General features: G+C 39.1%; 1 protein-coding gene across 1 annotated transcript in view; it reads left to right on the top strand.

Annotated features, from left to right (window-relative positions):
- cwc25 (CWC25 spliceosome associated protein homolog) overlaps window positions 1-16,800 on the top strand; it is a 42,135-nt gene that overhangs the window by 7,838 nt on the left and 17,497 nt on the right. Inside the window, exons 2-4 of the mRNA XM_064324496.1 lie at window positions 1,234-1,406; window positions 3,895-4,131; window positions 14,581-14,650. Of these exons, the coding sequence (XP_064180566.1) occupies window positions 1,234-1,406; window positions 3,895-4,131; window positions 14,581-14,650 (480 nt within the window). The remainder of the gene's footprint in view (window positions 1-1,233; window positions 1,407-3,894; window positions 4,132-14,580; window positions 14,651-16,800) is intronic.

The raw sequence follows: 16,800 nt of genomic DNA, 5'->3' as shown, positions 1-16,800 counted from the left end.
CAGATCACTTTACATAAAGAACCTGCATGCATTCAGAATGAAAATGTTTCAGTCAGTTGTACAATGGCTGGTTATTTAACTAGTTTTATTAACATTTTATTAACAAGTGGTCTGTCTTTGAAAGACTTTCTCACAAATGCGAAAGTCTGTCGCCAGACAATTTCAAAATGTAAATTACCTAAATGAAAACAGGCGAGAACTTCTTGTCGGAAGTGTCAGAAGCTGAGTAGGCCTGACCAGTCACAGTTGCACGTTGTGCAGGTAAACAGAACACATGGAAAAAACCTGATGGCATAGTTTCTCTTTGACAGACTCATCCCAGTCAAATTTTTTGGAAAAACGTTGCTTTGCAGGACATTGCTCCATTTTGCCAATGAGACAAATGTCCAACTCATCCGTTATCCATGTCATCAATGGTGTGCTTCTTTTGTTCTGCTTACCTTCAGCTATGCCTTTACTCATCAAAATGCTAATCTGCCTCTCCATAATGGACAAGTAAGTTGATGGCCTTTTCTGGCCAGTGGTCCTCAGTAGTAGTGAAAACTATGGGCCATATGTGATATCTCAAAGCTTTTCCATAACCTGGTGGCAGACAGGCAAATACATCCCACTTTTTCATCTCAATATGAGGCTTTTCAGTGGTTTGAAACTTTGAATACAATGCTAATTTATGAAACAATCTTGTTAAAAAGCTTGTCTGTAAGCTAATCTCCATTGCATTTTCGTTTGAAGAGTTGCCTAATCGACTATAAACACGGTCAATTTCCTCTACTTGGGCAGATATGATATGCCTACACCCACTGTCGTAGTGGGGGCACTTTCGATTCATGGGACTGTTGCATCACCCCCAGAGGCGAAATCATAATTTTAATTCTGATTTAGCCTATGAGTTCCTAGTTTGTTGAACAAGTATTTTTCTGTTTAGTAAAAATGTGAATGGTAATTTTGGTAATTGGTAATTTTTTATAAATGTGGAAATTTTTTAATCTCTTCAAAATGGAAAAACTGCACATTTACATTGTCTTGTTCAAATGTAAACTGGATTATATGTGATTTGGAGTTAATTCTGTTCATACTGAAGAAGGACCTTGTAAAAATTGGTGACTTCTAAAATGTTAATCCAGTTGATCATGCACACATTGAAATGGTTGACTGAAACTATATATTTTTTTTAGTGACGTAGTCCAATTTACAGTCTTACAACAAATCTTGAATCTTGAAATCTTTTCACAGAACTTGAAGAAGAGCTGGCACCCACAGACTCTCAAAAATATTGAGAGAGTATGGAAGGCAGAGCAGCGGCATGAGGCAGAACGCAAGAAGATTGAGGAGCTGCAGAAGGAGCTACGTGATGAGAGGGCTCGTGAAGAAATCACCAGATATGCACAGGAAACAGGCACTCTGAAGTTGGTCTTGCTATTTGAAATCTTGTCCATTAAGCATATGTTTTATGACACCTTATTTAACCTGCTTTTTAATCATCGGCTTCTGTTCTCTGTTTATTCTGTTCTCTGCATCTGTTTACTGTTTCTGACACTGGGAAGGAGGTTGAGCGGGGGGCTATGCATCGGTCTCCATCAGTTCATTTGTTCTTTCGTCACTCTGTTGTATTATGTGTCTGCCACAAGGTGGCCATGAACCCGGTATATCCTAGAACTGTCCATCACAGTGTCCCAGTGCAAAGTCAGCTTCCTTAGAAAGCAACATTTGAAGGCAGCATTTTCACTATTTTGCACACTTGACCTTTGTAGGGATGTTCCAAACTGAAGTCGTCAAATAATGCGTCCTAAGGTGCTTTATATTGGTTAAATTTGAAGACATCGGATGGATCCCATAGGTCTTTCTGATTACCTCAGGCTTCTCACTGTTCAGTTAATGGCAGCTCAAACCAGTGAAACTGGTGGAAATGTGAATATAGAGTGGATATGATTTGTTGTAGCTATATCTAACAGCACATTTTAATTATGTAATACACGGCAATAATATATTTCATTTTTAAGCCTCAGTGAGCTTTCTTTGAGGTAGCCAGCTAATTCTCTTAGTAATCCTGTTACTTTCCAATCGGCCTGTAGTAGTCATAGTCTAGTCTTCACTTGGGTATTCAGCAAACATATATGATAGTCTTGTTAAAACTAAAAACTAAAAAAAGTAGCCTAACTAGTGGCTAGTTATGTGGTTTGCTGAACGTAAAACTTATTTTGTTTTTCCTTAAATAGAGAATCAGGACAATTGTGGCTACAATGACAGAATCCGTATTTATTTGTGTTGGATCTCTCAGTTGGAAATGGAACAGTAGCTAATCTTACTTCTTGCAGTGATTTCATACTTACCTGCATAGTTATATCATAAACACCCTGGCTTGTAGAAACTGTTTGCTGCCTGATTGAACCCGTTATAAATTAACATATCAGTTTCCAAGCATTTATAGGTACCTTGCTAGTTAGTTAACAGTTAAAAACCGAGGGGTGGGTTAAGGTTTAAGGGGGGGGGGGGGGGGGGTGTGGCAGTGTGATCGTTTTACTGTTTATTAAATTGTATTGTAACTAGTAAGAGGTTAATACATTTTCCTACACAGACACAGAGTTTACATTTTGTGTTTGGGCACTATATGTATTTATATTTTATGTCAGGGCACTTTTATTAATTTACTTTTACTTTGGCCGTGTCTCCAGATGAAATGAACGCCACTTTGTGTCAAGTTGTACCGGCAACAGAAAATGTCTCTGTTACATACAAACCTTTATGCTATCTGAATGATTTGGAGGATAATATAATCACATACAAATTCTAAACTTAAGTTAAGGGCTTTGAAGTCGGTGCCGATTGGTGCCAAAATGCCCTCAGTAGGGAGGTTGAACGTTCTGCCTGCAATGTAATCACAATGGGCTTTCCACACGCAAAAATAAAAACAAAATTGGCATCAGGTCATTTAATGAGAAAATATACAAAATCTGAGTAGATAATGCTATTAAATTGTTTCAAACGTGCACTGACAGTTCAGTGATATTACTTTTTGACTTTAGGAATCAGAAATGATTATGCTAATTTGACTCTGTTAATGAGCTTTTGTGCCTGCATTTAACACTTCACCAAAATCAGTGGGGTCATTATAAAAAATCTAACCACAAGAAAAACTCACTGTGAAATGTTTTACATGTTAATTGGTTATTATTTCATCGTACGTTTGTATGTTTAGGTGTCATGAAAAAAAATTGTATCATAATACCATTACATCATTTTTGGCATGTTTTGCATTTTCAGAGTACATATTTCCTTAAATGTCACATCCCATAACAATAGCCTATACATTAGTAAATGCATTCAGTATATTAGTTTTACTGTATGAATACCACTAAATATTGGTTCATGCAATATAACAAGGTAACCCCACCCTAAAAGTTGCGCAGGCGATGATGCGTTTCCCTCCAATGATAGTGCTTGTGCGCCGAGGGTATTGGCTAATTTTTAACCTTTTATTAAAGCAAACAGCCATTACATTCTGGCAAGTTAACGATTTATGTTCTTATTTGATTATATTATTGCATTTATGACTTGATGTATGAAAAATAAACTGTCAAAATTTGTATTCTGACAGATCGCCAAAAGAGGTTTGACGTCCCTACCCTCATTTCTAAACAATGATTTTCAATTAAAGTTAAAAGGCCTAACTGTTAATCGTAACTTACTATAAGAGTAATGTTACGGCAACCTATCTGTGGCGTAGTTTCTCCCTCCTCTTTTTTAAAGTTGTACTTTTCTATACTCATTTCTGTCAAAAATATTTTCATTATAGAAATAAGCAACTAAATACCAAAGTTTGGCAGGCTGTCCAAATACATTTATTGTATGGGAAACACTGTACTATTTACTTGTTGTTATGTCCATCCCCTTCAGGAAGAAAAATGACCGCTTGGACTGGATGTACCAGGGGCCAGGAGGCCAGGTGTCCCGGGATGAGTACCTACTTGGGCGCCCCATTGACAAGCAGATCACGCAGCAGTATGAGGAGCCTGAGAGTGGACCATCTGCCCAAACTGGTCTACTTCCAGGCTCTATCTTTTGCCTCACCACCCCAGCTTCCACCCTTGACCTGGCTACCAAGATCCGAGAGGACCCACTTTTTGCCATTAGGTTAGTCACTATTTATATTTGACTGCAGGATCAGTAAAACTGCATTGTGTAAGTATAAGCATTAAACGGAGACTTGCTGTTAAACTTTGGACATATTGTTATACTGAAAGTTCCACTTACCTTGACGTGAGAAGTAAAAACAATTCTTGTGCAAAGGACACAATCAGCACAGTTCAATCAAATCTTTTTTTAGCGCACTTGCAATTTAGTATGATGAAAACCAAAACCTGGCGCTGTTCTTCAGTAAGGTCTGCTTTATTTACCATATGTAGGTGCAGTGGCGGAAGAGGTTCTAGCCAATGGTAATGAGTGAACCATAGAATTGCTATTCTTTGATCAGACACTAGTAAAGCTAGTATACTTGGTTTGGTCCAGAATTCGTTTGTTTACAAAATTTTTCGAACATACTCATTTCATGGTTGGTTTTGTCTCACAGTCCTAATTCCAACACACTGCCGTTCATGGTCCATATCTATGCTGGAATTCCGTTTGATGCAAAAACTGCAGGAGAAAATATTAAGGACACTCGTGGAGAATTACTTGTGATTTCTCATCTCAGTTTGCTGTTCCTTTTTTGTTTTGGTGTTCAAAACAAATGGAACTGGAAGAAACAGCAATATGAGAGACTGTCATGATTGCATATTGTAAGAGGGGAGTCAAACTGGGACCCAGAAAAGGCTGGCATTTGAACGAGCCTGCACGCTGGGACTCATCCTGTACTTCAAAGGACCCGAGAGCCTTGTGATAAAACAATAGGTTACTCGGACTTCCTCTGGATGAGCAGGCCATTTGGCTCTCTGGACTTTTACCCTCTGGACAAGACTGAGATAAGGGGAACTGGACTGGTTGTTTATGGTTGTGTGTGAGCAAGCCGTTGGCTCTCTGGAATGTTGCCATCTGGACACGACTAAAGCCGCGTTTCCACCGCAGGAACTATACCCCGGAACTAGGAACCTTTTGAGGAACTCAGTGCGTTTCCACCGCAGGAACTAGGGTCTAAATTTAGTTCTGGGGGCTTTGTTTTACCCCCCAAAACGTTCCTGCTCGGGGGGTAGTACTTTCCGAAAGTACAGGAACCTTTTGGGTGGAGCTTGCAGCGCTGAACATTTCTGATTGGTCGAGTACTCGTAGCATTTGTGTTGTATTTATTTTCCGCCATTACCCGCCATGTTTGAAAATATGCAGCGGCAAACCAATTTATTTTCATAATAACTTCAAATCAAACTTGTATGTTATGCGGCGCAGTAGCCTACTTTTGGTTATAGCCTGTCAACGTCTTGGAATTATAACGTGTGCTCTTCTGTTCTTTTCTTGCTTTAGTATTCGTTTTATAAAATGCTAAGCATTCGTGCTGGGACAGCATATTACGTAGGCTACCAAAACATTCAAACGGATTAATTCGGTTGCTGAATATTTTCTTCCGGATTTTCTTTGTTAGCCCGTTGTAATTGACTCAAAACGTTTGATACAGTTATGTGAGGTATGCGGTAGTTCTGCATAATTAACATTGGTGATACAGTACAAGCAAACTGGAAATCACCTTCCGCACTTTTTATCCGGGTAAAATAACAGGTTAATTCTAGTAATCTTCCCTTTAGCTTTTTCAGACTGCTGTAATTTTACTGCCATTTTTCAATTCCACGAAAAGACCAGGAAGAATATGGACTCATTTATGGTGCATGGTTCGCATCTGGAGGGCACACTTCGCTGCTCGGCTAGCAGTAACTTCGAAGGAAAGCAAACGGTGGCTGTACCACTAATTTACATTTTCACGCAAGTCCGAGTTTTCGTTCTATTCTTGTCATTTTGCGATTAGCCTATATGGAATTGACGACGAGAAAGTAATAAAACAGCAAATTGTTTACAACGTGTGCATGTTTTCTGCTGTTAATGAATGTGTTTGAGAGGATGTATGAAAATCAATAAATACAAAAGTAACCATATATAGTCATTGTTGGTAACCCGTTGTATATAAGTGGAATAAACCCCTCCGGGCTGTCCCGGTTATTAGAAAATAATGTAGGCTACTTCGGGTAGCATGGGGTTACAGAAGAAATCATATGACAGATGGACCGACGACAACGTCAGTGGGCTAATTTGCCTAATCTTCGCGGTACTTTAGACCCGGTGGAAACGCAGACAACCATTGGCTGAAGGAACCTTTTAGTTCCTGGTAAAGTAGTTCCTGGGACTGAAAGTTCCGGGTAATTTTGGAAACGCGGCTTAAGATAAGACTAAGCCGCGTTTCCACCAAAAGTACCCAGAACTTTTAGTCCCAGGAACTACTTTTCAAGGAACTAAAAGGTTCCTTCAGCCCATTGTTGTCTGCGTTTCCACCGCGGTCTAAAGTCCCTCGAAGATTAGGCAAATTAGCCCACTGACGTATGTCGTCGGTCCATCTGTCCTATGATTTCTTCTGTAACCCCATACTACCACCCAAGTAGCCTACATTATTTACTAATAACCGGGACAGCCCGGAGGGGTTTATTCCACTTATATACAACGGGTTACCAACAATGACTATATATGGTTACTTTTGTATTTATTGATTTTTATCGATTGAATCACCTGGAATTGAAATATTCTTCTGCAGCCGTTATTTTTTACCGTTGTCAAGCAAAACTGTCGTTGGTAGTTGAACTTGGACCATTGTTATGCAACAAATAGGATATAACAGGCTAATAGTCAGATTGTAACTGTTTTATATATCCTCTCAAACACATTTGTTATGTTTTTATGCGAACATTCACTTTCATGTCTTGACATCCGAGGCGACAGAATGCATTCACATTTCCAATATAACTGGCAACAACAGCAGAAAACATGCACACATTGTAAACAATTTGCTGTTTGATTACTTTCTCATCATCAATTCCATATAGGCTAATCGCAAAATGACAAGAATAGAACGAAATCTCGGACTTGCGTGAAAATTTAAATTAGCAGTGGTACAGCCACCGTTTGCTTTCCTTCGAAGTTACTGCTAGCCGAGCAGCAAAGTGTGCCCTCCAGATGCGAACCATGCACCATAAATGAGTCCATAGTCTTCCTGGTCTTTTTGTGGAATTGAAGAATGGCAGAGTAAAATTACGGCAGTCTGAAAAAGCTAAAGGGATGATTACTAGAATTAACGTGTTATTTTACCCTGACAAAAAGTGCAGAAGGTGATTTCCAGTTTGCTTTTACTGTATCACCAATGTGAATTACGCAGAACTACTGCATACCTCACATAACTGTATCAAACGTTTTGAGTCAGCAACCGAATTAATCCTTTGAATGTTTTGGTACATAATATGCTGTCCCAGAACGAATGCTTAGCATTTTATAAATCAAATACTAAAGCAAGAAAAGAACAGAAGAGCACACGTTATAATTCCAAGACGTTGGCAGGCTATAACCAAAACTAGGCTACTGCGCCGCATAACATACAAGTTTGATTTGAAGTTATTATGAAAATAAATCGGTTTGCGGCTGCAGATTTTTAAACATGGCGGTTGAAATAAACCACTGCAAGTAGTCGACCTATCAGAAATTTTCAGCGCTTGCGCCCCACCCCAAAGGTTCCGGTACTTTTGGAAAGTACTACCCCCCGAGCAGGAAAATAAAGCCCCCGGAACTAAATTTAGACCCTAGTTCCTGCGGTCGAAACGCACTGAGTTCCTCAAAAGGTTCCTAGTTCCGGGGTAAAGTTCCTGCGGTGGAAACGCGGCTTTTGTCTAGGATTGTGGGTGTGTGTGTGTTGGGGCCATTACGGGTGAAAAGATCATCAGGCCTCTGCCCAAATGGTGGGGCAACTGCGCGTGACAGTACCACAGTGCCCTTATGTGGGCCCCTTTGTCATTACACTTTTTATTTCTTTTCTGGATCTGGACTCTAAACCATCTGTTTATCATATTTACAAACCCTGGAAAACCTTACAAACCATGCACATGTTTTCATTATATTACTGTATTATGCCTTATGTAATAATAACATGGATTGCATGTAAAATGGTTCAACAAAAGGGTATTTTCATGACAACTGCACCATAATATTACATCCCCTTGACATGTTTGGTATGGACGTATTCAGGGAAATTTAATAAATTGAATGAAATATGTTTCATACCAAATAGAATTTGATAAAACATAGTTTCAGAAACTCAGGAAAAAACTATCCCAATGGAATGTCCTCTCTGGTAATCATCTCCTTTTCCCAATTTCCCCACTAATTGTTTTGACAACAGCCCCCATATTGTGGGGCCCTAAATTCCAGATTTTATCATTCGTCCAGGTTAATTTATGGCAATGCCGCCTAGATCAAACGTGGGATTTGGCTTAAAAGGAAGGGAGACAAAGCAATCTGGGAAGATCGTAATCGACTTCCCACACGGCACAGACTCTGTGCTCTGTGCGTAGCTGAACAGGGAAGATCGCAGTCGACTTCCCACACTGCGTGTGTAGCTAAACAGGCTGGGTAAGAACTTTTTACTTGGTATTTATGTTTTTAAAACCTTCCATATTTTAAATTGACTGGGAATTTGAAGCTAATGACCTACCTGCCTGTTAAATAAATTCTTCTTATTTTTAACTTGCGTGGTCTTCATGACTCTAATCCATTTTATCTTCTTTTCAGCCGAAATTCCAATTAAATACTCAGGGGGACAATTATGACTAGGACCTACTGATCAGGGGTCTAGTACAGCGAAAGTCTTTAGTGAGGTCCTCAAGTTAGATAGGCGACCACGATCTGCCCGCTAACGGGATTGGTGTTGTATTGGTTCTAGAGTTTTGGCTTAAGAGTACCCATGGGCGTTGTACGCCGGTTCTTGTCAAATTCGCCTTAAGGAGCCCGATAGATACACACTGTCCTGGGCTCATAACTATCTATGCACAAAGGAAGGCATGTATTATGGTGGTCAGCCTCCTACCCTCTGGAGGCTTCACCGAACTGAGATTTAACAATAGTGCTAAACCCGGGAGCATATATTGAGGAATGATGGCACAAGATAGAGTCGAGTGTAACCACTCCAAGTTCCACGTATAGTTAAACCCAAATTTTAAATTCTAATTTCATTTGGAGTCAGATTATTACAAGAGTAAAACTAGTAACTGTTACGCTTACTTGCTGTGGTCATGGGTATATTTGATGTGTTGTTCCGCTCATTTGTGAGTATTCTGATGCTCCCATTGGAATATTGACAGTCCGGCGACAGATCAGATATATCTCTGATGACAGCATAGCCCCGTTTGCGAACGGAGAGTAACCAGAATGCTACTGGTCCGTTTCAGGCCAGTCTTAAGCGGGATATGAAGCAGCGCATTCATATCTGACCCCCGGCGACAGAACCAGTGTATTCTTAAGTATAATTGTGCCCTGTTCTTACGAACAGAGGAAAAATAAATAACATCTCCGTTTTTGACTCACACCAGCCAAAGGAAAACACGCGGTGCCTTCCCCTCCAGCTACAAACCCCCATTGGTCTAGCTGTGGGGTGTTTACAATATGCACACACATGCTTTTAGAATGGATGTTGCTGATGTTCTCAGGGTTTCCCCCAGAAAAGTTGTTAGGCTCAGTGGCAAGTATCTTTTGACGGGGGCTGGCGGCCCAGCGGCCAAGTGTCTTTTTTGACGGGGGCCCGGCGCGGGCCAGCGACAGACTGATGGCAGCATTAAGGTAGGGCCCTATAGTTTCTGTGATAACAGAATCACGGATGGAATCGCGGAATTGAGAATTTAAAAAAGCTATAACACAGATTCCGTAGGGCCCTACATTAAGTCAGTGCTGAAAGATGACTGGAGATTTTAAAAATATGACTATGTAATGTGAATGTTGTTATAAATAAGTCATTTATTCAACACAAATTTAAAAAATCAACAAATATTTACAGCATAGCGGAGTCTTACAAAGAATCTGACAACAATGTACAGTCTTGGAATGCTGTGTTTTCAACAACAACAAAAGAAATTTAATTGAAATGAATAATATAAGTTTTTGCACTCTACAAAACACTTGTATTCAAGTCCTCATTGGCTTCTGAATCTTACAACAAGCCTTGGAATGCTGGACACATTTGAATAGGGATGGGAATCGAGAACTGGTTCCAAGTTGTCCTATTCATAATCGTATGCCTCCGAGCTCATCGATTCCGCTTATCGAAGCCTTTGTGTTTTTACGACAGCTGCGCATTGCAAAACAATGACGTAACGCCTTCCATATGACATAACGTCTAATTATTTGCTCTAATGGCCTTCCATAGTAGGCAGCCTCTTTCAGGTGTTTGTTTTGGACGGCAGCTGTCACAACAAATTTGATCCGGACTGCCAGCCTTGATGCTTGATACATTCTGTTGCGATAATGGTTTTAAGACAACTCAGCAATTTCTCTGGATTAACGGGTTATTTTCTAGCCTGAAATGTGATCGTATTAGGCTACTAAATGGCTACACATGTCATGTAACGTGCATGTAATTGGCTATCTCCCTGGATATGAAGTAAATGTATTTAGCAATAAATAATAATAATAAATGCAATTTTATCCATGGAAATAGCTACAAATACAAAAAGGTGAAATAAATGTTGTGGTTGTGATTGCCATCATAAATGTCAGAAGGAAAAGTCACTGACAAAACAAATAAAAAGTTTGCTCTCTTTGCAGTGGTTTGGGCTGGAAACGAGCTGTAAGAGCGGGATATGTGCAACACTGCCTACTGATTGGCTACTGAATCTTACGACAGTGTACAGCCTTGGAATGCTGGGCACATTTCAACAACAACAAAATATCTATGTATCTGTGTTACTGACTGTTTGGCTAGCTAGCTAAGTTAGCTAAATGACCATGTTGTCGTGCACATCAATGTCATCAAGCTAACGTTATTAATAAACAAGTCATTATTTCGATGGCGATTAATAAATCATGTAATGTTGCAATGTATCGAACGTTACATTCATGCTATTAGTTTAACGTTACCTACACACTGCTTAAGTTAATATAAAAAGAATGTATCTACCGAAGAGATGAAGTGATAACGCAGTTTGTAACGAGGTTAGTTAGCCTACTAAATAAGAAATGGCGGCTTGCTAGGTTACGTTAGCTTGTGATAGTTGGAAGCGTGTTGAACGTCACTCCATGCACAATGAGGGTAAAGAACACTGATCTCAGACCTGCTGTTTTCCTATAGTACGTTCATGTTTTAACCAACAGATGTCGCTGGTGAGCTTTCGTACTGAGCCGGCCTACTGTAACTGAAGTTTAAAAAACATATTAAAAATACATTTAAAAAAAAATAAAATTCCCTGATGCTTAGGCCCGGCAGGGGGTCAACTTAGGTCCGGCGGGCCGCTGGGCTTGCAATACACTGGCGGAAACCGTGGTGCTGTTGCCATCAGATTGTTTCAGTGTCGGGGGAGTGATTACTGAATAAAATATGTTTATTGTTTGAACCCAGCAGTTTTAACTGATCAGTACCCTCATATAATGTTTAGCACTCTGAATACCAATTACAAGTGTGATTGTGTGCCTAAACCCCTCACTTAACCTACATATAAATTACATTTAATGGGATTTAATTTAATAATTTTTACTGGAATTAGCAATCATAAATTAAATCACTGAATTTGTTATATCAACATGGGCCTTTATCAGTCGATCATTCACTCAGTGCTACTACAGAGAGATTAAAATTTAGCAGAATACCCAATTTATTATGAATATAAAATTAAATGCAGTGATTTTAATAAATGAAGCTTACCAGAAGTAATAAAAATACATGAAATCTAGTATCCATGAACTACCATAATAACAGATTACAATTAGCTAAAATAGGAAAAATAAAAAAAGACCGATACAAGGAATAACAGATTCCCCACAACACTAGGAGGAACTTGAGTAAGATGTTGAGATAACTGACAAGAGGTACACTTATCCATGGTATGAATTATTGGACAGGATGCCAGGGATGTGGCTGTGGTTGAGGGACCAGTTCAGGGGGGTTAAGCAGAAGAGGTGAAGCACTGCCGGGGTCTTGCTCCAACTTTGGAACATTCACTGTAGTGTGAATGTGGTGGCTGATGTTCCGCTCTGCAGTAGCTTGAAGTCCAGCCATTATTGCCAGGGTGTGGTGAGAAATGGGTTTGATTGCTGGTCTCCCAGTGCTAGGGTGTTAGCATGGACAATGACACCACTTGAGGCAATAATCCCCATGTGGTCTTTAGGGCCTGAAAAGAAAAGGTATTTAGTGGTGAGAAAAGACTCCAATGGGAAGAAATCTGGAGAGGAACCCAGCTATAGAGGGGGAAGCCCATCCTTCACTTGCCTGCCTGGTGTAAAGTAGCAGTAGAATGGAATGTAGCAGAAATGCTACAAAGGATCTATAGCCACGTTTCCACCACAGGAAATTTACCCAGGAACTAGAACCTTTTGAGGAACTCTGCGTTTCCACCGCAGGAACCAGAACTAAATTAAGTTCCTGGGACTTTATTTAACCCCCAAAAAAGTCCCTGTTCGGGGGGTAGTACTCTCCAAAAATACCGGAACTTTTGGGGTGGGGTGCAAGCGCTGAATATTTCTGATTGGTCGACTACTCGCAGTATTTTATTTCAACCGCCATTTTTAAAAACCTGCGGCCGCAAACCGATTTATTTTCATAATAATTCAAACTTGTATGTTATGCGGCGCAGTACCCTACTTTTGGTTATAGCCTGCCAACATTTTGGAAGTCATGAGAAATTAAGATTGTGGATTATAAGGTGTGCTCTTCTGTTCTTTTCTTGCTTCAGTATTCGTTTTATAAAATGTTAAGCATTCGGCTGGGACAGCATATAACGTACCAAAACATTCAAACGGTTTAATTCGGTTGCTGAATATTTTCTTCCGGATTTTTTTTGTTAGTCCGTTATAATTGACTCAAAACGTTTGATACAGTTATGTGAGGTATGCGGTAGTTCTGCATAATTTACATTGGTGATACAGTGAAAGCAAACTGGAAATCACCTTCTGCACTTTTTGTCAGGGTGAAATAACAGGTTCATTCTAGTAATCGTCCCTTTTGCTTTTTCAGACTGCCATAATTTCAGTCTGCGATTCTTCAATTCCACAAAAAGACCAGGAAGACTAGACATGGACTCTATTTATGGTGCATGGTTCGCATCTGGAGGGCACACTTCGCTGCTCCGCTAGCAGTAACTTTCAAGGAAAGCAAACAGTGGCTGTACCACTGCAATTTTCACGCAAGTCCGAGTTTTCATTCTATTTATTCTTGTCATTTTGCGATTAGCCTATATTGGCAATGACGATAAGAGTCGAATTAATCAATTCAACAGCAAATTGTTTACGACGTGTGCATGTTTTCTGCTGTTGTTACCAGTTATTTGTAGAATGTGAATGCATTCTGTCCTCTCGGATGTCAAGACATGAAAGTGAATGTTCGCATAAAAACAATGAATGTGTTTGAGAGGATATATAAAACAGTTACAATCTGTATATTGGCCTGTTATATCCTGTTTGTTGCATAACAACGGTCCCAGTCGAACTACCAACGAGAGTTTTGCTTGACAACGGTAAAATAATATGCCCAAACGGCCGCCGAAGAATATTTCAATTTCAGGTGATTAAAGTCGATAAAAATCAATGAATACTAAAGTAACCATATATAGTCATTGTTGGTAACCCGTTTTATAAGTGGAATAAACCCCTCCGGCTGTCCTGGTTATTGGAAAATAATGTACTTCGGTGGTAGTATGGGGTTACACAAGAAATCAAAGGACAGATGGACCGACGACGACTTTTACATACGTCAGTGGGCTAATTTCCATAATCTTCACGGGTCTTTAGACCACGGTGGAAACGCAGACAACAATGGGCTGAAGGAACCTTTTAGTTCCTTGAAAAGTAGTTCCTGGGACTTTTGGTGGAAACGCAGCTTAAGCTACCTAATGTGTCAGCAATGAAGCAGCCAGCTTGACACTTGATGCTAAGCTCCCTACCCAGCCCAGACATCCACATTTAATTTCATAAGTGATTATACTTTACTATTTAACAGGATATAGGACTATATAAATGGCTAACTGTAGGATTGACTAAAGAGGTATGTTTTAAGTCTACACTTAAAGACAGAGAGTGTGTCTGAAGCCTGCACATACACAGTGAGATTGTTCTATAAGACAGGAGCTCTATAAGAAAAAGGCTCTACCACCCATTGTAATTTAAGATATAAAATATTGAGTAACTAAGGGGGCAATCACATGGGAGTTTGGTAAAGGAAAACTGATTAAATGCATTTTATTATCATTTTATTTATTTCATACAGTTTCTCTTTGTCTAATGTAAAAACATTTGTAAACCATGTAAAATCTAAAATAAAGATCTGAAACTATTCAGTGTAACAAATAAACATTAATTGAGGAAATCAGCTTGTATGCATGTTTTCTTATGTTTGATCTTATTTCCTTCCCTTTTTCTATATCAAAGAAAACGAGAGGAGGAAAAAAAGCGGGAGGTTCTAACCAACCCTGTGAAAATGAAGAAAATTAAAGAGATGGTAAGTTGTCCACTACCAATAAGTTTTTCACTTATATTTTATTTATTGCAGGGTTCTTAACAAAATAATGTAACCAGATCTCAGTTCATTATTGAGGGAAAAATGTATAAAAGTTTTTTGTCTGTACGTGAAAGCCTTTCATTTGACACTCGGTATCAAGTTGGAGAGCATGGTAATTTGAAATGTCCTATCCCTGAGCAGTCTAGTAAGCCTATTTCAGTTTGCATGTGAAACATGCAAACTTCTTTCTCAGGATTATTATTAATATCCCATTTTGTAAAAGCTGCCTAGTCCTACTGTTTTTATACTGCCCATACAAAATGTGCACCATATTATTCAACTATATGTGCAGATGAATGCGATTCAAAATCACAGTTAATCCATTATTGGCAATTAAAGATGCAAAAGTTGCCATTGAAATTGAATTGAGCCCACTTACTTCCTATGGAAACATTACCCTCACAACATGTCCTCCAACATGGCCAATTAAGATCGATGTGATGCAATTTAATGAGGTAGACTATATTAGTGTCGTGTAAACGGGACCAATTGGTCAGACTCATTGTTGTGTAGAAATCAAGCTGCCAGAAAAATCCCTGACACATACATGGCAGTTCACACGGTTACAGCAATCGCAAGCATAGCTTCAGAATACGAGACTTCAGCTCAAATCTTTGTTTGTTAGGCTGCTCTGATTGGACATGCCTGAGGTCTGCTCTCGTTGGAAGACATGTCACCTGCTACAGCAGTGTTCAGTGGTAACCTAACGTTGGCCAATATGTTTCTGTGAAAATCATGGCAAAAATTATCCAGAGAATTTGAAGCATCAAAGTCTCCTCATCCATATTTTTGCCATTTAAAGCGCTGACGTCACCAGCTAGTACGTGCAAAGGAAGACGGGACTACTGTAGCTTCTCTGTCAAACCTATTATTTTTCACGATCTGTGCAGACCTTTGTCTATTTAATTATAAAAACAGACTTGTGTTTCTCAAAAGAGAATTTAGAACGGTCAAACAAGTGAAAACACAAACATACATAGGCCTACACACTGCAGTACAAGTTTGAAATAAAATTAGATTACCTTTTTCCTTCTACATTGATGCTCCAACTCGTCAATGCCATATACACATTGTATTTTGGTGATCTGTGCCCTGTGTAGATGCTCGAAAATAGAACCAAGCTCTGAAAGGCACGTCAACAGGTTTTGACGTGCCCACTTGACGCCTCCAGTTTGTCTACAGCCGTTGAAAACAATGGGTGTGTTTGTTGACGCGAGCGTCTGCTTTGTAACTGTCAGGCCCTTTAGTCAGCTAAAAAGTTGTGGTGAAACATCACTGGGGTTAAAAAAAAAAACTGTTGAAAAGAGGAAGACAAATGATAATGTCAAGGAAGAACGAAGCAAGGTTAGCCCCTTTGTGCAGATACCAAATCCTCACCCATTTAGGGTGTGTTATATTTAAGGCTTTTTAACTCCAGATGTGAGCATCTCAGAGACTGGCTAATTATGAAAATGGCTAATATGAAGCAAGCCACTAGTACAACTTACAGTACTAACTTAGATTAGTTTATTTTCATAATTTAGGTAGAGATAAAATGGCGCAAATATAGTTACCTTGCAAAAATTAAGTTGTTCTCCTTTAGTTTGAAATGAAGTACAAAGAGATTGCATATATATATATATAATGGGTAAAACTATACTTGTTCTGGATCATAAACTCCTTGATCACAAGTGTTCAAAATCCGAGAGTGATATGCGGAACTACTAAAGATCTATGAAGAAAAAAGTCAGCAGTGTGCCCTTCTACACTGTTCTTTAGTGTCTCTGAATTAATTCAAATTGTCTGAATTGTGCATTGATGTAAATCACAATCATATATTTCAATACAAATAAACTGTTTTGACTCACACAACTCACTTTTGCATCATTTTCAAGTGGAAATTACCTTTTTTCATCAGTATAGGTGTCTAAGATATCTAGGTCTGCAAAAACCTATCCAAATCCTATGCAAAAACATCAAAAATGAATAAAATGCTTTTTGTCCATTACAAAGCATATACATTTGATGGTTTAAGATGAAACATTGATGACGCATAATAATTCAAAAACATTGTGACACACTGTGGTACACATACCTAAATATGAAATAAT

This window comes from Anguilla rostrata, chromosome 2 (assembly GCF_018555375.3).
Source record: "Anguilla rostrata isolate EN2019 chromosome 2, ASM1855537v3, whole genome shotgun sequence".
Classification (NCBI taxonomy): Eukaryota; Metazoa; Chordata; class Actinopteri; order Anguilliformes; family Anguillidae; genus Anguilla; species Anguilla rostrata.
The sequence above is the reverse complement of the archived record's forward strand: the minus strand, read 5'-3'. Positions and strand labels throughout refer to the sequence as shown.